Below are 24,773 nucleotides of genomic sequence, written 5' to 3'. Positions count from 1 at the left end.
TTCTACATTATGAAATGTAGCTTCAAAGACTGTTGGATTACAGCTTTTAGCCTACCAAGGGACTATTGACTCGACTTGGGACTGAAGTATACTGAACAAAAATATAAACGCAACGTGAAGTGTTTGTCCCATGTTTTATGAGGTGAAATAAAACATCCCAGACATTTTCCATAAACACAAAGCTATGTTCTCTCGTTTTGTGCACACATTTGTTTACGTCCCTTTTTTTAGTTTGCATTTCCTCTTTGCCAAGATAATCCATCCACCTGACAGAAGTTTGTCAGCTGAAGCATTGAGGTAATTGTAATTACCACAATTTGATAGGTCATTGGGGTTAAATGAGCGTTCAGTGTATTGGCAGCAAAGAGAGCGCATTGATTGACTGACTGATGTTCCTGCTTTGGAAGCCAGTGAACACCTAAGTGGCAGGAACCACACGGATATAGTTTAATGTATTCTCTGGCATGTCTCCCACATACAATGAAACATTCTTGTTAAACATATTGTATTTGTGCTGACAGCATCTATAGATGCACCAACAAGTATGTAAAGTGTTTCATGAGCTGAAATTAAAGGTCCCTGATGCACAAAAAAGGTGCCATATGCACAAAAAGCTTATTTCTCTCATTTTGTGCATAAATGTGTTTACATACTTGTTGGTGAGAATTCTCCTTTGCCAAGATAATCCATCCATGTGACTGGTATGGCATAATCAAAAAGCTGATTTTAAATGGCATGATCATTACACAGGTGCACCTTGTGCTGGGGAAAAGGCCACTCTATAATGTACTGTGTGACAAAACTGCACAATGCCACAGATGTCTCAAGTTGAGGGAGTGTGCAATTGGCATGCTGACTGCAGGAATGTCCACCAGAGAAATGCATTTCTCTACCATGAGCTGTCTCGAATGTCGTTTTGGAGAATTTGGCAGTACATCCAACCGGCCTCACAACCTCAGACCATGTGTAATCAAGCTAGCCCAGAACCACATCGGTCTTATTCACCTACGGGCTTGTCTGAGACCAGCCACCTGGACAGCTGATTAAACTGTGGATTTGCACAACTAAAGAATTTCTGACCTCCCCAAGGTCTTAACCTGACTGCAGTTCGGCGTCGTAACTGACTTCAGGGGGCAAATGCTCACCTTCGATACACGCTGGGAAAGTGTGCTCTTCACGGATTATCGAAGTTTCAAAGTAAGCAGAGGTAAATCCTTCTGGCAAGGAAATGTTCACTATGCCAAGAAACTGACATGCTTTATCTTATCACTGTGTTGTCATGATAATTATGGTCTTTCTTTATAAACATAATTACTGTGATGAATGTTGAACTGATAAATTCCTGAAATGTGAGCTTCCCATTCTACTGATGAGGTGCTGGAAGGCACCAATTATCTCACGTTTTATTGTTTGGATTATCTGTAATTTAAACTATGCATACCACTCTTCCTGCAGATATTCTCAAGGGCATGACCAATACCTTGGAGACAGTTGGGCATCTGAGAACACTAAACCAAAGTACAGGTTGTAAGCTTCATATTTAACCAGAGTTTTGCTGAATTGGTCCATTAAGACCTTCCGTGTTTTGATATTTGTTGGCTTTCACAGCACTACCAGCTTAACTTGTGAACAAGTGGTGCCATTTTGTTTTTATTGCGTGTGCTTTTCAGATGGCCCAGGGAATAAAGGCAAAGCCGACCATTACATTAGTATTCTGTATTTAGCTCAGTGTTGGCCCCCTGTTTACAAAACCGTCAATGTGGAAAGTGCCAGGATATTCCCAAGGAGAGACGTAGTAGAATGGAATATGTACTTGTGAATTCCAGGCAGAGAACAAGATTACTTGCAGACGTTCTATAAACATGCAAAGTATGATTGTGGTGGCTGGTTTTCTAGGCTCTCTGGCAGTGTGATATGTCTAATAGGGTGGTCCCAGATGATAGTTACTGCTCTCAAAGGTTTTTGCACCAGAATTGGATGTGGTCTCTGCACTCTGAAGACCAGCTTTCACATTAATCAAATCACTGTTGAATTAAGAATATTACTATTGCCATACCCTGTATTGTAGACTGACTGGACAGGGATCATTGATATGCTTCATTTATTAATCTTGATAAGGGGTAAACAATTCCAGTCCTCAAGGGCCTGATTGGTGTCACAGTTTTGCCCCAGCTAACACACCTGACTCCAATAATCACCTAATCATGATCTTCAGTTTAGAATGCAATTTGATTTATCAGCTGTTTGCTAGGGATGGGGGAAAAGTGTGACACTAATCAGGCCCTCGAGGACGGACAGGAGTTGCCCACCCCTGATCTAGATACATGTTTTAGGTAAGCTATTTATTTAGGACTGCATCCCATCCTAGCCACATCCCAATCTCAGCACAGTGAGACATCGCCAGCTCCCTCCACTTCTGAATATGTATTAGTACCGGTCCTGTTCTCTTCATCCATAGGGGGACGACTATTTGATTCAATGTACAGAGCAGTGCAGGTTACAGGAGATATTCTGTCTGTTCTGACATCTCCTGCTCAGACTTACTAATACGGCAGGAAAATGTATTAAAGGTTTTACATTCAGAATGACTTTAGATGCCCCTAGAAAGTCTTTCCACTTTTAAATATGACTTCCTCATCCAATTCTTGGAATAGCAAATTGTTTTTGTATTAGAAGGTTGTGAATCTACAGTGGGTATTTCTTTTTTTTATATACTTTTTTTTAATTGTAGGAACACAAAATAAAAGAACAAAACAGATCTGGCAGTTACAGTGCACGTTATCATATTAGTTACATTTGACATCTTTGAATTAGACCTTTTTCAAGTACGAAACCCATTTTCCCCAGTATTCCTGACCTCTCTCCTCTTGTGTTCTTAAAGCAAAGGTTATACAGTCCATGTGGTGTATTTCTTTTACAATGTCTATCCATTGTCACTGTGGGAGAGTCTTTTTGTAGCCATTTCCTAGTGATAGCCTTTTTACTGGCTACCAGTAGGACCTTCAATAGGTCATTTTCTCTATTATGTAAGTTCAGGTAATTCACCCAAGTACAAAGAAATGTGTTTGTTCTAAGTCAAATCCCGTTATTTTTCCCCAGTAAGTTTCGAAGTCCAAAAGATATGAGATTGATCCACTCTCGATAGACCGCATTCTCTCCAACAAGGATGTTAGGAGCCAGTCTGTTTTGATTTCAGTTTAGGTGTTCTTCCAACAGAATTCTCTCCATGACCATGAGTTGGTGGAGCTTTGTTGAGTCGTTGTTCAATCATGTTTCATCAGTTATTTCAATGTTAAGTTCCTCCTCCCATTTCTTTGTAATATAGTTTGTAGAATGTTTCTTTGAGGGTTGAATACCAAAGTAGAGATTTGAGAGTTTTTTTTTTGTTACTCCCCCAAGTTGTGTGCGTTAGTGAATACTTGGATTAATTTTGGAGGTGCTCGGGGGTCAGTCACTTTTATATCCCTTTAGAAATAGTGTCGAGCTTGTAGGTATCTGTAAAAATCTTGTTTATCCAAGCCATGTTTTTTTTACATAGGTCCTGGAAGTTATCTAGGTCCCCATGCCTTATAATTGTACTGAATGATGTGATGCCTTTCTGCGTCCATTGTTTAAATCTGCTGTCCTGAGTTGCAGGGATGAAGCTGGGGTCGTATGCGGGCCAACTCAGCAGTTTGATCTCTCTAAATTATTTTGCTTAACTACCCTAAACCATGTCTTCAGAGAGAAATGAATCCACTGATTTTATCTACTGTAGATTTCTATTACCATGTCCTTATTTCCCCAAACTGACTATGTGTGTCTCTGTCAAAGTAGTCTCAATGTCTTTCCATTTGGATTCATATTCTGAATTGCACCAACACACCAGAGGTCTCATTGGGCTGACACACAATAATCTTTTAGGTTTGGTAAAGCCACACCCCCACAGTTTGGTAATTGTAACGTTGTAGATCTCTTACTGTTCCAGATAAACCTTGATATCTGTATCTCTAAACTGTTTAGGCATGATTTCTATGGGCTGTGATTGGAACAAATACAGTAACCTCGGCAGGATGTTCATTTTGATTGTTTAAATTCTACGAAGATCTAAGGGAAGTGAATTCCACCGGTCTTGGTCATTTATTTTCTTATTAATGTGATCGTAATTCATGCAATAAAGTTTGGGTGTATCTTTTGGTAGATCTACGCCAAGATTTTTAATGGATGAAGAAGTCCAGTGGAAGTTATACCTCCTCAGCTCTTCCTGTGGAGTATAATTATATACTAGGGCTTGGGTCTTGTGTATGTTAAGCATATACCCTGAATATGTTTGTAAATCATCCATCAATCTAGGTACACTTGAGCCTGGGTCTTTAAGGAATAACAGAACATCATCATCATTAGCATACATGCATATCTTATGTTCACTGCCTCTTATTGTTATTCCCTCTTGGGTCGTGTCTTATTGCCTGTGCTAATGCTTCGAGGTACAAGGAGAAGAGCGGTGGCGAAAGATTACAGCCTTGTCTTGCCCCTCGCTCTAATTTGATTGTTCTTTATCTTTATTCTAGCGGTCTGACACTAATATAGTGTTTTGATGCACTGTATCACTACTTTGTTGAAACCATATCTTTCCATAACTTGGAATAGGTAATCCCATCAGTGGATGTTTTCTATGCTCAAGTCTAGGGTTGTCTTCGACCCCCTCAAAAATCTTGGTTGACCAAGAGTCATCTGTTTGAATAAAGTCAGCTATATGTAGGCTACTTTGTCTGACGCTGTTAAGCACTACAATTAAAAAATAACACCAATTACTAAAGAGGGAGCCAGAAGTCATTCTAGCCTAACCACCCCTGTCTGTCCCCCCCAGCTGCACGATTTCGCAAGTTCTTCCATTACACTCCTGAAGTTGCAGGTAATGGCCTACACCAGTGGTCTGCAACCTTTTCCATTTAGAGTGCCAAGTTATCCTACCATTTCTAATGATCTGCATGCCAGTTATGATTTTCATATGCACATTTTCATGGAACAGTTTCATTTAATTTATAATGGTCTTCATATCTCAATGTCATGTGGTTCATCATATTTATATCAATGAAAACAATACAAATCTAAAAATAATTGCTATTACCAATATGTAAAAATAGCCTACATAAAGCCTACAAATAACAACGCTGCAGTGTAGAAATGCCCTGATTTTTAAAAATGTATAATAAATCCTATAAATCACATTGGCTATGCGTGGCCTGTCTGCAACAAACTTGAAACATTAACTTGGTCCAGCCTGAAGCTGGCACTAGCAAACTTGTAATATTGTATAAAATATTCTGGGCCCTCAGTTTCCAGGACCAGTGAGCTCAGGACAGGCTGACATGGCTGTAGGCTATTTGCTCAAGGGATAAGAAGTAATCAGTTTAGATTTTTTTGGACATTTCCACCGGATCATAGCATTACTTTTTTTTTTCTCCTCTCTCCCCTTTCATGCTGAATAGTTATGGAAAGGGAGAGGGCTGGAAAGATTTTTCAAATGGGCTACTTTGAGGAACAATTGTCATTCTCAATGGATGTAGAAACGAACTTAATTTACTTTGAGGTGAAAAATCACTTTGCGAAGCTCCACAGTGATGGTGAGTTAAGACAATCAGAAATGGTATTAGATACCCAATTGGCACATTTTATAGGCCTACATTTGCGTGCAGACCAGGTAGCCTAGGCCTAGTTCTATGCGTAATTAGGTGTGTCCCTACTCAAGATTGACAGGAGCGCTCCAAACAAAAGACAATAAGTTGACAACTTGTAAATGGAATGAAATAAACCAAAACTAAGTGTAGCTTAGGTTGTGTGCTCAGCAAACAAGGTGCCCACTCCTACAATGACAACAGTATGACTGTAATAATATATTGATTGCATTAACAGAAATGACCGTGACCAACCAAACATTGTAGATTATTGTCGACCAACAGCCAATGACCTACTAGTTTCGCACTTTCTGTCAAGGCAGGAAGATTACCCTTTTGAAACACTTGAATCTTTTTAGACATTTCTCATCCTTGCTCTGTTGAGCTGGGCAATTTCTCACTTGTGACCAAAATGTTTAATGACATAGCTAGCTGACATTGGGTAAGGCAGAGAACCCGCAGTGCTGAGGTCTGGACTGCAATTCTCAGCCACGTTCAATACTCCCTGAGGAGTTTGACATCCCGTTGTACTGTCTCTCTATTGTTAATCTGCCTCTGCTGTTCTTCTCCCCTGCTGTTCTTGTTGTATCTTGAAAACAAGGTTGATGAAATCCGAGCAAGGGTAGCATTCCAGAGAGACAAAAGACTGTAGCGTTCTTTGCTTCACGGAAACATGACTCACCTGAGACGCTATCGGAGTCGGTACAGGCAGCTGGTTTCTTCATGCATCGCGCCGACAGAAACGAGCATCTTTCTGGTAAGAAGAGGGGCGTGGGGGTATGCCTTATGATTAATGAGACGTGGTGTGATCATAACACAGGAACTCAAGTCCTTCTGTTCACCTGACTTAGAATTCCTCACAATCAAATGTCGACCGCATTATCTACCAAGAATTCTCTTCGATTATAATCACAGCCGCATAAGCGCGAACCACTGCTTTTAACCAGGGCAAGGTGACCGGAAACATAACCGAATACAAACAGTGTATCTATTCCCTCCGCAAGGCAATCAAACAAGCTAAGCATCAGTCAGTATAGAGACAAAGTAGTCGCAATTCAACGACTCAGACACAAGGTATGTGGCAGGGTCTACAGTCAATCACGGATTACAAAAAGAAAACCAGCCCTGTCGCGGACCAGGAAGTCTTGCTCCCAGACAGACTAAATGACTTCTTTGCTCGCTTTGAAGACAATACAGTGCCACTGACACGGCCCGCTACCAAAACCTGTGGACTCTCCTTCACTGCAGCCGACGTGAGTAAAACATTTAAACGTGTTAACCCTCGCAAGGCTGCAGGCCCAGACGGCATCCCCACCCGCATCCTCAGAGCATGCGCAGACCAGCTGGCTGGTGTGTTTACGGACATATTCAATCAATCCTTATCCCAGTCTGCTGTTCCCACATGCCACCATTGTTCCTGTTCCCAAGAAAGCTAAGGTAACTGAGCTAAATGACTACCGCCCCGTAGCACTTCCGTCATCATGAACAGCTTTGAGTGACTAATCGAGGACCACATCACTTCCACCCTGCCTGACACCCTAGACCCACTCCAATTTGCTTACCGCCCCAATAGGTCCACAGACGATGCAATCGCAACCATAATGCACACTGCCCTAACCCATCTGGACAAGACGAATACCTATGTGAGAATGCTGTTCATCGACTACAGCTCAGCATTTAACACCATAGTACCCTCCAAACTCGTCATCAAGCTCAAGACCCTGGGTCTTGACCCCGCCCTGTGCAACTGGGTCCTGGATTTCCTGACGGGCCTCCCCCAGGTGGGGGTAGGTAACATCTCCACCCCACTGATCCTCAACACTGGGTCCCCACAAGGGTGCGTTCTGAGCCCTCTCCTGTACTCCCTGTTCACCCACGACGGTGTGGCCATGCACGACTCCTACTCAATCAAGTTTGCAGACGACACTACAGTGGTAGGCTTGATTACCAACAACGACGAGACGGCCTACAGGGAGGAGGTGAGGTCCCTCGGAGTGTGGTGTCAGGAAAATAACCTCACACTCAACGTCAACAAAACTAAGGAGATGATCGTGGACTTCAGGAAACAGCAGAGGGAGCACCCCCCCTATCCACATCGACGGGACAGTAGTGGAGAGGGTAGTAAGTTCCTCGGCGTACACATCACGGACAAACTGAATTGGTCCACCCACACAGACAGCGTGGTGAAGAAGGCGCAGCTGTTGTGAAATTGTTAGGTTAGATTACTCATTGGTTATTACTGCGTTGTCAGAACTAGTAGCACAAGCATTTCGTTACACTCGCATTAACATCTGCTAACCATGTGTATGTGACAAATAAAATTTGACTTTGATTTGAAGAATTTAATCATTGCATTGAAAGACATTTTGCTTCTTGTTCCTTCTAAACTGATCTAGTTCACACCTTCATCAACCATTGAATAGTGGTTCATGGCCAATGGAATTAAATCTAAGGGTTTGAGAATGCTCTACACCCACCCACTAAATGACTGAATCCACTGAATGAATGCCTCTGCATGCTTGACTCTCTTTATTCTCTCTTGCTGGGGCTGAAGCTTACCAACATCTTCCATGTTTGCATTTATTTCTACAGTACCTTCCATTTGTTCAGTATTTACCATTTTAATTACTACTCTAGTTTGCTTGAGGCTACTATTCAGTGTTGTCATCATTGTGATATGTTAACAATAGCAAACCAGTCTGGCATCATTTTAAACCATGTTTAACAGAATAGTGCCTTGGTTAAAATCATGTCTTTTTAAATGTGTATATAAATATATAGAACTCCTGGTATAGTGCCTCTGTTTAATATTCGCGGTACAGTGTATTGTCTACCCTGTTCAGACAGGCACTCATACAAGTGTTGTTCATGGGAGGAGAACCCAATCTGTTGCAGACCCCAAAATTAATATCTCAGAAACCAAATCTCTCCATGCTGTCCCAAAATAAATTGAAAATGTCCCATTGGCTGATAAATGGAAATGAAGATCATTGCTCATCCCCCTTGGTCCTTCACCTTCTAAAAAAACAATTCACTAACTATGATTGACATTCTATTCCTTATTAGTCTTTTATAGATAATAAAATCATCCCCTTCTCGCCACTGTTCAATAACCCATACCTATTTAACCATGTTTTCCTTCCCCTTCTAACCACATGCTCCACCTCCTCTAATCCATCCTCTTTTCAACCTCTGTTTACTTTCTCTTCTCATTTGTTTGCTTCACGTTATTCTTTCCTCCCTCCCCAATCCTTGTCAACTCTTGTTTGCGCTTTCTAATTTTCAATTTTGTTTTGCTCTCCTGAAATCATTTAATTCTCTTCCCTCCACTCTGTCGCTTCATTTCTCCCCCTCTTTCACTATCTTCCAATTGCCGTCTCGCTTGTACATTTAGTTTTAAACACATTTTGTGGGGGTTCCCTAACTCCACAATCTCTCCATCTGCTTGACATTTTATTTTCTCGTGCAATTTAATTCCCTCCCATTCCAGTCTAAGTGTTTGTTGGCTCTTGATGACTCTCCTACACCCCACAGCACTACTCCACCTCGGCGTCGCTCTGTCCAGCCTCATGTGATTGAGTCATATTTGCAGTCTCTCTGTATGACTGCTTACCCTGTACTGCTGTGTGTTCCAGGATCAGTGCTGCTTAATCTCGCTCTCCGCTTCGCCTCAGTGTTCTCCTCTGACCTGGCTCTGTTTCCTCTGAGACCCCATCTAATTAACGGGTCATATTTGATACTGCTCTGGTTTCCCAGGCACTGATCCCTGGTTCATTAGTCTGCCAGTGTGTGTATGTTAACATTTGTGAATGTGCATTTGTTCTGCCTGCTTGCGGTCTCCAACTGGGGGATGACAGGTTGTGTATGTTTTTGCAGCACCTAGAGACTGCCAGGCAGTGTTTTCCTGACTTAACCTTGGAATTATGAATGATATGGTCCCATTTTTACTGCCATGTAGGTTTCAAGTCTCGTAACGGGTGTTCACTAAGTGGAGAGGTTTGTGTCTGCGTCTGTGTGCTAGGGTTGGGCGGTATGCAGATTGTCATTCCGTGATAGTTTCTGTACCATATTGGGCGTGCACTTGAACAAATAATATGATTTACACAACAGGGGTCTTGAGTCAGGAGGAGGTTGAATGTCTGTGCTGTAACCAATAAGCTTTATCTTGACATCTAGGTGCTGAACAAGCTAGTTAGCAAACCAAATGCATTGCCCTGAGCTGGATATAATTTGCAGTGGTGTGAAGTACTACTTAAGTTGTTTTTTTGGGGTGTCTGTACTTAAATATAAAAAGTAATGTCTACTTTTACTTCATTACATTCATAATGAAAATAATGTACTTTTTACCCCATTTTCCACTCCCGCTTTTATTATTATAATTTTTTGTCTGATTCGCTCCCCTATAAAGACAACATCCCTGGTCATCCCTACTGCCTCTGATCTGGCGGACTTCGTAAATGGTCAGGTTTGCTTAATATAAGGAATTTTATTTTTTATTATTATTTTTTACTTTTGATACATAAATATATTGTAGCAATTACATTTACTTTCTATACTTAAGTGTGTGTGTATATGTGTGTGTCTATATATATGTATATGTATATGTGTGTGTGTATGTATATATATATGTATATGTGTGTGTGTGTGTGTGTGTGTGTGTATGTGTGTATGTGTATATATATATGTATGTGTATATATATATGTGTGTGTGTGTGTGTGTGTGTATATATATATATGTATATATATATATATATATGTGTGTGTGTGTGTGTGTGTATGTATGTATATATATATGTATATATATATATATATATATATATATATATATATATATATATATATATATATATATATATATATATATATATATATATATATATATATATATATATATATATATATATATATATATATATATATATATATATATATATATATATGTGTGTATGTGTGTGTATATATATATATGTATATATATAACCATACATATATAACCATACTTTTACTCAAGTAGTATTTTACTGGGTGACTCACTTTTACTTGTCATTTTCTGTTAAGATATGTAAACCTTTACTCAAGTATGACAATTGGGTACTTTTTCCACTACTGATAATTTGACACATCTTAGCAGTTGCGTAGCACAATATTTTAACAAATATTTTGACTTTCTGCTCTGAAAACAGAGCAGAAATATCTAGCAGCGAAATCCTTGTTCCCCTGGCTTGAATGCAAAGGCAGTTGTCTCGTCATAGTTGGATACAGTGGTTGTAATTCCACTGCTGTGTAATGTTGTTGGAGAGGTCTTTAGGAGGGGGGGGTCATCCTTTGTGCTGTGTTAAGTAGACGTGCTGAACATACTGTTCCTCGAGGGGACCCCACTGCTGTTATAGATGTGCTCTACACAGCCGTGTAATGCATTTATTAAATTCCCTATAGCATGGGCCAAACCTCAGTTCAACATGTCAAACAGACAACGTGTTTGAAGTTGTCTGAGGTCGGGAGGAAGGGGAGATGATGGTGCGATGACTTTTTTGGGATGACCGTTTGGTCAGTTTGGGTCAGTAGTTAGCTGGTTCATGCTTGACAAGGATGTTTTAGGCTGTTAGTGAATGAGTGGAGGTGTTGTGACCTACTTTTGGAAAAGGGTTGCTCTGTCTGAGGGGGAGGAGGGGAGTTGGATTGGCAAGCCGCCATCTTTATTCACCCTGTTGCCTTGGCGACAGAGGTTGAAGCATCACACTTGGATCTTGACTGAAATGAGCACGTTTTCCCCCTTCAGCCTCCCTCCCATAATTTTGCATGTGCTCAAAAATCAAAGCACATTAAACATCAGATCAGTTTATTCTCCCAGACCGAGAGCGAGATGGACACACACAAATTGCATCCACAGACACATGCGCATACACATGCGCACACACCAGGGCTGACCCCAATTAGTTGATTGTTTGGTCGTTAGGCTGTTGGTTAACTGAGATTGTTTGTTGAGCAGTCATATATTTATATTTGGTTTGCTAAGTGGCTATATACAGTACCAGTCAAAAGTTTGGACACTTAATTATTAATATTTAAAAATGAAGAAAACCCCTTGAATGAGTAGGTGTCAACTTTTGACTGGTATGTTTTTAAAAAAAAAAATTATGTTAAGGTAGTAAATGAGGCTGAATGAACTGTTTTTGCTCTGCTGCTAGCCAGGTGTGGAAGTGTTGGAACTCTCCTGTTGGGACAGCTTTATGTAGGCCCTAACATTTTGTGGGCACAGTTTGTCATTGTTATACTGAAATAATGTATTGTTTAGTGTTGGCTTTGCTGGAATGGATCTATAAAAAAAATGCTTTTCAATTAACAAGTGTGCCTTTTTAAAAGTTCATTTTCTTTCCTTCTTAATGTGTTTGAGCCAATCAGTTATGTTGTCACAAGGTAGGGTGGTATACAGAAGAGAGCCCTATTTTGGTTAAAGACCAAGTCCATATGGCAAGAACAGCACAAATAAGCAAAGAGAAACAACAGTCCATCATTACCGTAAGACATGAAGGTCAGTCAACACGGAAAATGTCAAGAACTTTGAACGTTTCTTCAAGTGCAGTCGGAAAAACCATCAAGCACTATGATGAAACTGGCTCTCATGAGGACCGCCACAGGAAAGGAAGACCTTGAGTTACCTCTGCTGCAGAGGTATTGCAGCCCAAATAAATTCTTCAGAGTTCAAGTAAGACACATCTCCACATCAACTGTTCAGAGGAGACTGCGTGAATCAGGCCTTCATGGTTGAATTCCTGCAAAGAAACCACTACTATAGGACACCAATAATAAGAAGAGACTTGCTTGGGCCAAGAAACACGATCAATGGACATTAGACCGGTGGAATCTGTCCTTTGGTCTGGAGTCCAAATTTGAGATTTTTGGTTCCAGCCTGTGTCTTTGTGCGACGTGGAGTAGGTGAATGGATGATCTCTGCATGTGTGGTTCCCGCCGTGAAGCATGGAGGAGGTGGTGTGATGGTGCTTTGCTGTTGACACGGTCTGTGAATGTATTTAGATTTCAATGCACACTTAACCAGCATGGCCACCACAGCATTCTGCAGGGATACGCCATCCCATCTGGTTTGCGCTTAGTTGCACTATCATTTGACAGAATTCAGATCATGGGCCGTTCTTAGGGTTCTCCCTGTACACCATGTCAGATCTGTAGGATAAATAAAGGGGGCATTTAAGCAGACAATGAAAGCTCTTACAATGTTCATTGATTACAGTTCTCTAAAACAGGCAATTGGCTACATGTATATTTGTAAACAACTGGTGCACAATATCTAAGGAAGTGTCTACATTTTGCTCGCTGAGGTAGAGTATCTCATGATAAGCTGTAGACCACACAATCTACCTAGAGTTTTCATCTGTAGTTATCTACATACCACCCTAGACTGATGCTGGCACTACCGCACTCAATGGGCTGTACTCCGCCATAAGCAAACAGAAAAACGCTCTTCCAGAGGCAGCATTCCTAGTGGCTCGGGACTTTAATGCAGGGAAACTTAAATCTGTTTTACCAAATTTCTATCAGCATGTGAAATGTACAACCAGAGGGGAAACTCCAGACCACCTTTTCTCCACACAGAGATGTGTACAAAGCTCTCCCTCGCCCTCCATTTGGCAAATCGGACCATAATTCTATCCTCGTGATTCCTGCTTACAAGCAAAAATTAAAACGAGAAGCACCAGTGACTCTGTCAATATAAAAGTGGTCAGATGAAGCAGATGCTAAGCTACAGGACTGTTTTGCTAACACAGACTGGAATATGTTCCGGGATTCTTCTGATGGCATTGGTACACCACATCAGTCACTGGCTTTATCAATAAGTGCATAATAGACGTTGTCCCCACAGTGACCATACGTACATACACCAACCAGAAGCCATGGATTACAGGCAATATCCGCATTGAGCTAAAGGCTTGAGCTGCCACTTTCAAGGAGTGGGACTCGAACCTGGAAGCTTATAAGAAATCCTGCTATGCCCTCCGATGAACATTCAAACAGGCAAAGCGTAAATACAGGACTAAAATGGAATCGTACTACACCGGCTCTGACGGTCGTCGGATGTGGCAGCGCTTGCAAACCATTACAGACTACAAAGAGAAGCACAACCGAGAGCTGCCCAGTGACATGAGGCTACCAGACAAGCTAAACTAAGTCTATGCTCACTTCGAGGCAAATTACACTGAAACATGCATGAGAGCACCAGCTGTTCCGGACGACTGTGATCACGCTCTCCGCAGCCGATGTAAGACCTTTAGACAGGTCAACATTCACAAGGCCGCAGGGCCAGACGGATTACCAGGACGTGTACTGCGAGCATGCGCTGACCAACTGGCAAGTGTCTTCACTGACATTTTCAACCTCTCCCTGTCCGAGTCTTTAATATCAACATGTTTTAAGCAGCCCACCACAGTCCCTGTGCCCAAGATCACTAAGGTAACCTGTCAAAATGACGACTACCGACCCATAGCACTCACGTCTGTAGCCATGAAATGCTTTAAAAGGCTGGTCATGGCTCACATCAACACCATTTATCCCAGAAACCCTGGACCCATTCCAGTTTGCATACCGCCCTAACAGATCCACAGATGATGCAATCTGTATTGCGCTCCACTCTTCCCTATGTGACAATGCTGTTCATTGACTTCAGCTCAGTGCTCAACTCCATAGTGCCCACAAAGCTCATCAATAAGTTAAGGACCCTGGGATTAAACACCTGCAACTGGATCCTGGACTTCCTGACTGGCTGCCCCCAGGTGGCAAGGGTAGGTAACACATCAGCCACGCTGATCCTCAACACAGGGGCCTCTCAGGGGTGTGTGTGTGTGCTCAGTCCCCTCCTGTACTCCCTGTTCACTCATGACTCCACGGCCAGGCACGACTCCAACACCAAGTTTGCCGATGTCACAACAGTGGTAGGCCTGATCAACTATGAGAGCCTGTAGGGAGGAGGTTCGAGACCTGACCGTGTGGTGCCAGGACAACAACCTCTCCCGCAGCGTGATCAAGACAAAGGAGATTGTGGACTACAGGAAAAGGGGGACCGAGCACACCCCCATTTTCATCTACGGGGCTGTATTGGAGCAGGTTGAGAGTTTCAAGGTCCTTGGCGTCCACATCACCAACAAACTAACATGGTCCAAGCACACCAAGACTGTCATGAAGAGTTCACAACAAAACCTATTCCCCCTCAGGAGACTGAAAAGATTTGGCATGGGTCCTCAGATCCTCAAGGTTATACAGCTGCACTATCGAGAGCATCCTGACTGATTGGGTCACTACCTGGTATGGCAACTGCTCGGCCTCTGACCGCAAGGCACTACAGAGGGTAGTGTGAACTGCCCAGTACATCACTGGGGACAAGCTTCCTGCCATCCAGGACCTCTATACCAGGCGGTGTCGGAGGAAGGCCATAAAAATTGTGGTACCGGAGTGCCATGTACAGGTCCAAGAGGCTTCTACTCCCAAGCCATAAGACTCCTGAACATCTAATCAGCTTGTAAGTAAACATTTCACTGTAATACCTGTTGTATTCGGCGCATGTGACTAATAAAATTTGACTTGATGTGTAATGTTTATGGCCGATGAGTACCGATGACAATTTATCTTCATGTGACAAGGATTGAAATGGATTTGCCTGTAGACTGTCGACTTGATTCTTGATGACTGCTAGCTAAGGTTTAGAAAGTAGGATGTTGACATGATCAGTTCAATCAAAGCTACTGTAGATATAACGTGGTTTGATGTCATTTTATATGTGGCCAATGATCTTGAGCCTTCTTGGATGGGCACTTCTAATGCAATGCTATGGCAGCACCCAAGGGGCTTGAATTTGAGCTCTACCTTTTAGAGTTTGAGGTGACAATGACAGAACACTGTGCCAATCAGGGCGCAGCTAGAGAACATTACCAACCCATTCACTCTGTATTTTCCACTTGCTGCCCCGCTGCCTTACTCAAGAGAGCAAAAAAAGAGACCGTATTAAAAAAATTAACTATGCGTTCAATATTATTGTTGTCTTCCTGTTGTCATTGTTGGAGTGGACACGTTGTTTGCGGAGTGCACTACCTATGTTACACTTGGTAACACAAGTGGTGTCTTATTTCATTCCATTTACGAATTTTGACAATTTAGTCTATCTTTTGTTTGGGGAGATTCCTGTCAATGTTGTGTAAAGAGACGCACGCACAGAAGTAGGCCTATAGGCTACCTGACCTGTGTGTAAATGTAGGCATATAAATGTGCCCATTTGGGGATCTGATAGTTTTCACTTTTCGTTTAACGCACCACCACTGTGGAGCTTCTCAAAGTAATGTCTTCACCTCAAACAGCAAGCGAACAGTCTGTTTTTACGTCCGTTGAGAATGACAATAGTTCTATGTATTTGAAAAATCTTTCCAGCTCTCTCCCTTTCGATAACCACTCAATGTGAAAAGGAAAAATGTAATTCTCTGATCAAATGGAAACGTCATGAAATAGGCCTACCTGATTTACATCTTATCAGTGCTTGACTTGGACTGTAATAGGTTCTGGTACTGTTTTTTTTATTTTTTATATTTAGTTGCAAGGGCTCCACAATACTTTTGAGCTAATATTCTATAAGAGGAACAGGAGCTCAATTAGTAGAACATTTGAGGTGCTGGTACTCAGCTCCGGTGAGCTCCTGCCCAAGTCGAGCACTGCTTCTTATCCCATGTGCAAATATCCTACATGGCAGGAGCTCACTGGCGTGGAAACTCGGAAGGCCCAGAATATTTTATACAATGTTGCAAGTTCGCTAGCCTAAGCTTTGGCTGACCCAAGTTAATAGTTGATACAATGTTTCAAGTTCATTGCAGACAGGCCATGTGTAGTGTTAGGTTCTTATTTTTCAGAGTAAATAACTCATGGACGCTAGAGAAGCTTAACCAAGTTTAATTCTTCCCAAAGTGTCTTTACAGCTGTAATTCAGACAGACAAGGTATAAATATCCCACTTAAGACGCATCTCCTTCTCTCCAATCCTTACAGCTTATGGTTCCACAGGAAGAGGATAACCCTTATTACTCCCTTCAGGGGATCTGACCTCACCTCCTGACCTCAACCCCTCCTTTGTCTAATCCACAGATGTCCATCTGCCTCCCCTATAGCAATCATTTGATCTCCTCCCGTCCACCCAGCCCGTTCCACAGCCACTCTGTCTTTTTACAGATCTCACTCCTTATATTCTATGCTTCTGGTCTATCATTTATTTAATATCTCAATGTTCAAAGTTTAGCTAACCATGTTGATTCCAACAGTAGCCAATGTGATTTATAGGATATTTATTTTTATCAGGATATTTTCTACCTGCAGGCTGCAATATTTTTTTTTATTTATATACGTAGTTGGCAATAGAAGTTACTATTTAGGTTTTGTATAATTTTCATTTTAGATTTGGATATAATTTTGATTCACCACATGACAATGATTTTGAGATATGAAGATGTTATAATAAATTAAACTTTTATGAAAATGTGCATATCTAAACCATAACTGGCATGCAGATTGGTAAACTAAATTGTCATTCCACATGAGAAAGGTTGCCAACTCCTTGTGTAGCCTATTACCGGCAACATCAGGAGAGTGACGGCAGAGTCTGCGAAAGCCTGCAGGTGCGGGTGGATAATAGTTGGTTCAGGTTAAGTTTTTTTTTTTTTTTTTTTTTCCCTTGTTATCTAGATCTCTGGCAACCTCATGAGCCATTTGTCTTATTTCATCAAACTGTGAGCTTTAAGCATCAGACAAGCTCAATGCATATAATTGATTTTGATAAGAACACAGTGTGTCGTCTATATATGGAAAAATGCATGTTTTAAAAATGTCTACCAATCCATTGTTCGAAGGAACAGAAGACTTTCGGTCGATCCAAGTTGTCCGGGACAGCCCTAGCGTGTGCACTCGGTGATGAGTCTGGCCCATGTTGTCTTGGCGCCATGGGGTGATCTCTCTCTGCAACAAACACGGCACGTTGGTTTTTCTGCCTTTGTCTCTTACTGTGTAACTGTTGCTGTGAGCTCCATCACTTCTGGTAGATTCTATTCATAGTGTGGAAATAACTTTTATCAGAAAGGGCTCACTGTTTGGTAGACAATCAAGCGCAAGCATAGTTGTAACTTCATTAGGTTACTTTTCAATATTTTGATACATCTATATATCAAAATGCTAATTTGTACCGTAAAACATTCTAAGGAAGTGTCATTGTATTCATATCTAATTGAGCGATTTTTAAAGAATGTTAAGTGTGTGCTACAAATATGCAGCTGCACCAAGGGTGGGAGCAGGCAGCACGCCATGGATCAGATCTCTCCCAGCCTCTCCAGCTCACCACACGGGAGCTGGGGCTCTTGCACCACAGGTGGACATGTTCTGATTTGTGTGGGAGTCCTTCCTGCAGTGCATCTCACACAATGAGAATAGGGTTAACAGTGCTTTAATCCCAGTGCTGTAAGGCACAGTGTTGGAGGCTTGGGGGAATAGTCTGACCCTTGTGGCGCTAAACATGTAGTTTCTAGGTGTCACACTGTTACTAGTTTTTGCCTTATGTAAGGAAGCATGTTTTACACACATCCACTGTTTGCTGTTGATGGCGTCTTCTGTCTTGTCTATTTTTGTTGGATTTTTATTTTGAATCCCTGCCACGACCCCACAGGAGGCCTTTTGCCTCTTGCCAGGTCATCATTGTAAATAAGAATTAGTTCATAATTGACTTACCTGGTCAATTAAAACTTTCAGTTTTTACTGGTGTTTAGGCTGTATTTTCAGTTTGCCATTTTATACCAATAATGATATCAGCACAGCACGGTAATACCAAGCTTGAATAATTCAGTGATTGTGTTTTTGGAAGCTAACACTGTCACCCATCAAGGGCAGTGTCTTCTGATTTGAAAGGCTAGCTTTTGTCTTTGGTCTGTTCTGACATTGCACAGAACCTAGTCTAAAATGGATTGAAACGACCCCTATTTGTGCGTCATTTACATCAAACCTTTTCATTTGGAACGTTACGTTTAGTCACCTGGTGTGTTTTGAATCAAAAATAACTTGAGTTTTCAAATCAACTGTCTTTGAATCTTAATTGGACCATGATATTGGAGGTTGTTAAAGGGTATCAGTTAATTAAACATCCACACCGCTGCAGTTGAGACTACTGCTGACTAATTGGGTTTGAACACCTCCCTCTGCAACTGCATCCTGGACTTCCTGACAGGCAGACCCCAGGTGGTGACGGTGGGCAAAATCACCTCCACCCCACACGACTAACACCATCGTTGATTTTCCAGACAACATGGCAGTGCTGGGCCTGATCGCCAAAAAGACAGCCAACGGAGGATAGCGCCCCGACAGAGTGGTGCTAGGGAAACAGCCTCTCCCTCAAAGTCAGCAAAACCAAGGAGCTGATCGAGGTCTCCAGGAAACTGGGAGGGGAGAGGGCTATTGACGTGTGTTTACTTTATATTAATTGTCATACTTGACATGGCACATTGATCTCTTCTGTATATCCTATTGTGTACACATCAGGCTATTTATTACAAGGCATACTACCGCTTCTATTACAAGGCATACTACCGCTTCTATTACAAGGCATACTACCGCTTCTATTACAAGGCATACTACCGCTTCTATTACAAGGCATACTACCGCTTAAATTACTAGGCATTTTTTGTAGACTTTACTCTTTTTTTTATTGCTGTAGATTTTTCTACTGTGTTGAGGGAGCTAGCACACATTTTGCTGCATTTTTTAAAACCTGCTGTAGACTGTACGTGACAAGTCAAATTTGAGTGAATTGACAAACGTGAAACTTGGGAAAGGTTAAATTGTCAAAGGATCTGTATTGCTGCATTTATAAATGTACATGTTTTATAGAGACGGGGTTACTTTCTTCCTGACTCGTGTCTTAACAGCTCTATCTGCATATCTGTAATTCCGCTCTCCCAATTCCTCAGGTATTCCGAAGTGGCGAGGGCATGGGCATCCGTCTGGACAGTGCCTCTGCATTCCAAGGAGCAGTCATCTCCCCCCACTACGACTCCCTTTTGGTTAAAGTCATCGCCAGCGGGAAGGACCTGCCTGCCGCCGCCGCCAAGATGAACCGGGCGCTGGCTGAGTTCCGTGTCCGCGGGGTCAAGGTAGGGTCATTAATTACGGCACATTGTCACATTTATTATGTGACCACATTAGGCCTTTTAATCTCCCGCTGCATGACTCAAGTGACTAATTTAATCCAGTCAGCAAGAATTTTTTTGAACTTATCAAATAACCTTTTTTCAAAAGTGCTTGGAAGTGCAGCTTCTGAAAGCACCCCGTTATATCCGCACCTAAAACTGTCTGCATGTGTCATTACTGTGTAATGGTCAGATGTTTTTAGCACAAGATCCTTACTACGGGAAAAGCGGCATAGTGAAAAGTGCTGAAAGCAACTCTGGAGAAGAGAAGTGGAAAGCAGGAGCTCCATGAAAAGGATGTCGGAAGGCTAAGTGGGCAGAGAGAAGGGAGCTGTGTAGAGGCCGTTAAGGCCAGACAGGTCATCAATGCATTTATGATTCATCTGATCCTGATGATCAAAGACATTTGTAAATGATAAATTCAGCGCTCTACAATGTTTTTCTCCCCTCAAAGCCCAGATTTTCTTTCTTGCATGTAGTGGATCTTTTAAATGGCACCGTTTTTAATTGGTAAATTATTTAGTAGTAATGGGAAGTAGAAGCTAAATATACAACGGACTGGATGGCTTGTCTACTCATGAGACGGACAGGATAAAAGACTAGCAGATGGAAAGAAATGCAGGTAGGTTTCTACTTTGTATCGAAGAGGGCTTTGGTTTGGAATTGTAAAGTAGAGAATCAGAGTTGCAATACTAGTGTCAATAGCATATGTTCACATGAAAGCACAGTATGAATGGCAGTAATGGCTGTATGTATGTGTTTTTGTTGGATTTAAGGGAGGGAATTATTGTTCTGCCAGCCCTAGTTTTCCATGGCTCTGAATGAAACCTTTGATTGGTGTGTGTGAGAGAGTGAGGGTTAGGGGCAGCAGCTGCAACATGGCCAGCTGCGCTTTTGAAGGGGATGCAGCAGGGGAACGCTCCAACATCTTAACTGTCCACACACACACACACACACACTTACCTACCTTCATCAGCTTCTGCAAACCACCGCCAACATGATTCTATTCTCTTGATTGTCCTTTTTCTTGTTCCTTTCCGCTTGTCTAGTGTCCCCTCCTTGAATTCGTTTCCTTATTCTCCTCTTCTTGTTGACCTGATACAGTGTGACAGACTGAGACTACTGCCCTGTGTAGTTGGGATATTTCATTTTATCTTATATCCCTCTCCTCTCACCCGCTCCCTTCCCCTCTCACCCTCTCCTTACCCCTCTCGTTCCCCAAGTTAATGCTCTCTTCAGCCCCGAAGGTATTTTGTTGGCATGATTATTTGCAGCACTCCAAAATATCAAAAACATTAAAGCTGCTCCAGATCATCCCCTCTCTGCTCCACAAGAGCACTAACTAGCGAATTGTCACATGTTTTTTAATGATGACTCATTATCACTTCAGGATGGGTGAAGAGGTTCAAACCATGTTGGTTGCACAATTGCCTCCCTCCATTTCCTTGCATGTTTGATTAATTTCCCTCACTGCATATACTAAACTCATTTTCCCCCTCTATCATACATCCATCCTTTCCCATGTCAAAATCTCATTCGCTCTCACGCTGTTCCTCCCAGCAGGGGAAGGCCACTCGAACCCCATTGGGCAACAGCAGTGCCTCCTTTTTTTACTTTTTTTTTTTACTACCCAGCTTCAAATGGCTAGTTTATTTAGCACTGACGCCACCAGAGATGTAATTACCTGTTCAAGTAAGAGTACAGCCAAGTGATTTCCCCCAGCAGCACCATTAGGCGTTAGAGAATCAGAGGAAGTGCTGCTAACATCTGCCCAGATTTACACAACATATTGGGTGAAAAAACGGTCAGAAAATGTGATACCATCCTAGCCATAGGCAGTGGTGGTTTGAAAATCTGAGTCGACAAGGTGAAGACATCTGTTGATTTGCCCTTGAGCAATGCAGTTAACCCTAATTTGCTACAGTGGTGCCGTACCACTGGCTGACCCTGTAAAACAACACATTTCTCTGCACCTATCGTACTACTGTGGCTGACCCTGTAAAACAACACGTTTCTCTGCACCTATCGTACTACTGTGGCTGACCCTTTAAAACAACACGTTTCTCTGCACCTATCGTACTACTGTGGCTGACCCTGTAAAACAACACGTTTCTCTGCACCTGTCGTACTACTGTGGCTGATCCTGTAAAACAACACGTTTCTCTGCACCTATCGTACTACCGTGGCTGACCCTGTAAAACAACACGTTTCTCTGCACCTATCGTACTACCGTGGCTGATCCTGTAAAACACGTTTCTCTGCACCTATCGTACTACTGTGGCTGACCCTGTAAAACAACACGTTTCTCTGCACCTATCGTACTACTGTGGCTGACCCTGTAAAACAACACGTTTCTCTGCACCTATCGTACTACTGTGGCTGACCCTGTAAAACAACACGTTTCTCTGCACCTATCGTACTACTGTGGCTGACCCTGTAAAACAACACGTTTCTCTGCACCTATCGTACTACTGTGGCTGACCCTGTAAAACAACACGTTTCTCTGCACCTGTCGTACTACTGTGGCTGATCCTGTAAAACAACACGTTTCTCTGCACCTATCGTACTACCGTGGCTGACCCTGTAAAACAACACGTTTCTCTGCACCTATCGTACTACCGTGGCTGATCCTGTAAAACACGTTTCTCTGCACCTATCGTACTACTGTGGCTGACCCTGTAAAACAACACGTTTCTCTGCACCTATCGTACTACTGTGGCTGACCCTGTAAAACAACACGTTTCTCTGCACTAATGCGGCTGTGTGACATGCTTTTCCAATTCCCTCGTGAAAAAGCAACATCCGTAAACATGTTGAAATCCCTTTTAAAGGTAATCCCACAGTAATTTATGGGTGTAGCAACAGACTCGGAGCCTCCCAAATTCACCGTCAACTAGATTTGTTATTTCAGAACTCATGTTACCCACTGTGCTGTTGTGCTAATATCTTTGCAGTGTACTGTAGTGGTGCATGCAGATACACCTTGGAAAGACTAACCAACATTACCAGCCCAATATCCATTACATGTAGCTGTCTCACTCTGCAGCTGGATTATCAATTGGCTTTTAATTGTGTTTTTTTTTACCCCTCGCTCACCCGCAGATAGGAATTGTACCTTAAGTGGTCTGGGAAATTACTCCTTTGGGTACTATGCAATGATTCCTGTGCCCACCATCAGTTGTCTTTTGTATGTCCCTTTCTCTTACCACCTCCTCCCAGAGTTATGCATTTACAGTACACATGAGCATGACAGCAAAGACAAGGGTCTTAATCAATTGAAATGGGAGCAATAGGTTGTTGCCAGCTTATGTAACTACTAGCTTCCTTTACAAGTAGAAATGGAGATGTAGTGCTCCATATGAAACAGCAACACATTTACTGCCACTGTAGCGCAAAAAAACTGGTCTTTGAAGCCCTAATCTGCACTGAATGGTTCCCAGAGGTGTGACTGGCTTTAGAGGGAGATATGGCGAACTGAAGCAGGGTGTGGGGAGATACGGAGAGGAGTTGTGTGAAATCGAGATGAGTGGGAGGCTGCTTAAAGAGAAGATGTAGTGTGCAGGCTGGATGCAGATAGTTTCCTTTATTTCAGATCTCACTCAGATGAACACATCTGATTTATTATTATGCACGGATACTTTTCAGTCATTAGAATTTGAAGGCTCTGCTGCACTCTGCTTCGAAGTGGGATAGTGAATTAGGGACGTGCATTAAGGATCTAAGGATTTCACAGCTGTGATACTCACTGTCATTATATCCCCCTCTGCTTTGCTCCCCTCCACCATAGCACCCCACACCCACTCCTCCCGAAACTGCCTCTCTATGCAGTTTAGTGATGAGACATTTTGTAGGACCAAGGTAGAAGATAAACAAGGATTTTAATGCTGTATGCAGCAATCTGTTAATGACCACTTAAACATGCATGTACATGAGTCATTTGCATGAATAATACTCAACCCCCTCCAACGCTCATTCTCTCCCTCATTCTCTCCCTCATTCTCTCCCTCACGCTCTCCCTCATTCTCTCCCTCACGCTCTCCCTCATTCTCTCCCTCATTCTCTCCCTCACGCTCTCCCTCATTCTCTCCCTCATTCTCTCCCTCACGCTCTCCCTCATCCTCTCCCTCACGCTCTCCCTCATCCTCTCCCTCACGCTCTCCCTCATTCTCTCCCTCATTCTCTCCCTCACGCTCTCCCTCATTCTCTCCCTCATTCTCTCCCTCATTCTCTCCCTCATTCTCTCCCTCACGCTCTCCCTCATTCTCTCCCTCACGCTCTCCCTCATTCTCTCCCTCATTCTCTCCCTCATTCTCTCCCTCATTCTCTCCCTCACTCTCTCCCTCACTCTCTCCCTCACTCTCTCCCTCATTCTCTCCCTCATTCTCTCCCTCACTCTCTCCCTCACTCTCTCCCTCACTCTCTCCCTCACTCTCTCCCTCACTCTCTCCCTCACTCTCTCCCTCACTCTCTCCCTCACTCTCTCCCTCACTCTCTCCCTCACTCTCTCCCTCACTCTCTCCCTCACTCTCTCCCTCACTCTCTCCCTCACTCTCTCCCTCACTCTCTCCCTCACTCTCTCCCTCACGCTCTCCCTCACGCTCTCCCTCACGCTCTCCCTCACGCTCCTCCTCACGCTCTCCCTCACGCTCTCCCTCACGCTCTCACTCACGCTCTCACTCACGCTCTCCCTCACGCTCTCACTCACGCTCTCACTCACGCTCTCCCTCTTCTGCCTCCCATATTTATCGTTCACACACAAATAGAATTGTTTTTTCCAGCTAAATTAATATTGCAGCACTATTTCCCACTTTGCATCTGCTGATTTGCTTTTGCAGCATTTGCTTCTAGGAAAGGAAATACTTCCCTCAAGGAACAACCACCAGAATTCTGGTCGTTTTAAAAAA

The 24,773-nt window shown here is 42.6% G+C and overlaps 1 protein-coding gene across 1 annotated transcript in view; it reads left to right on the top strand.

The window, feature by feature from the left end:
* The window catches only part of LOC110509959 (pyruvate carboxylase, mitochondrial), a 108,021-nt gene that overhangs the window by 45,122 nt on the left and 38,126 nt on the right, over positions 1–24,773 (top strand). The window contains exon 10 of the mRNA XM_036967814.2: positions 19,651–19,833. Within this exon, the coding sequence (XP_036823709.1) occupies positions 19,651–19,833 (183 nt within the window). The remainder of the gene's footprint in view (positions 1–19,650; positions 19,834–24,773) is intronic.

The sequence above is a fragment of the Oncorhynchus mykiss genome, chromosome 29 (genome assembly GCF_057628025.1).
Source record: "Oncorhynchus mykiss isolate SJ-2025 chromosome 29, ASM5762802v1, whole genome shotgun sequence".
In the NCBI taxonomy this organism is placed as follows: domain Eukaryota; kingdom Metazoa; phylum Chordata; class Actinopteri; order Salmoniformes; family Salmonidae; genus Oncorhynchus; species Oncorhynchus mykiss.
This window is presented reverse-complemented; position numbering and strand designations above follow the sequence as displayed.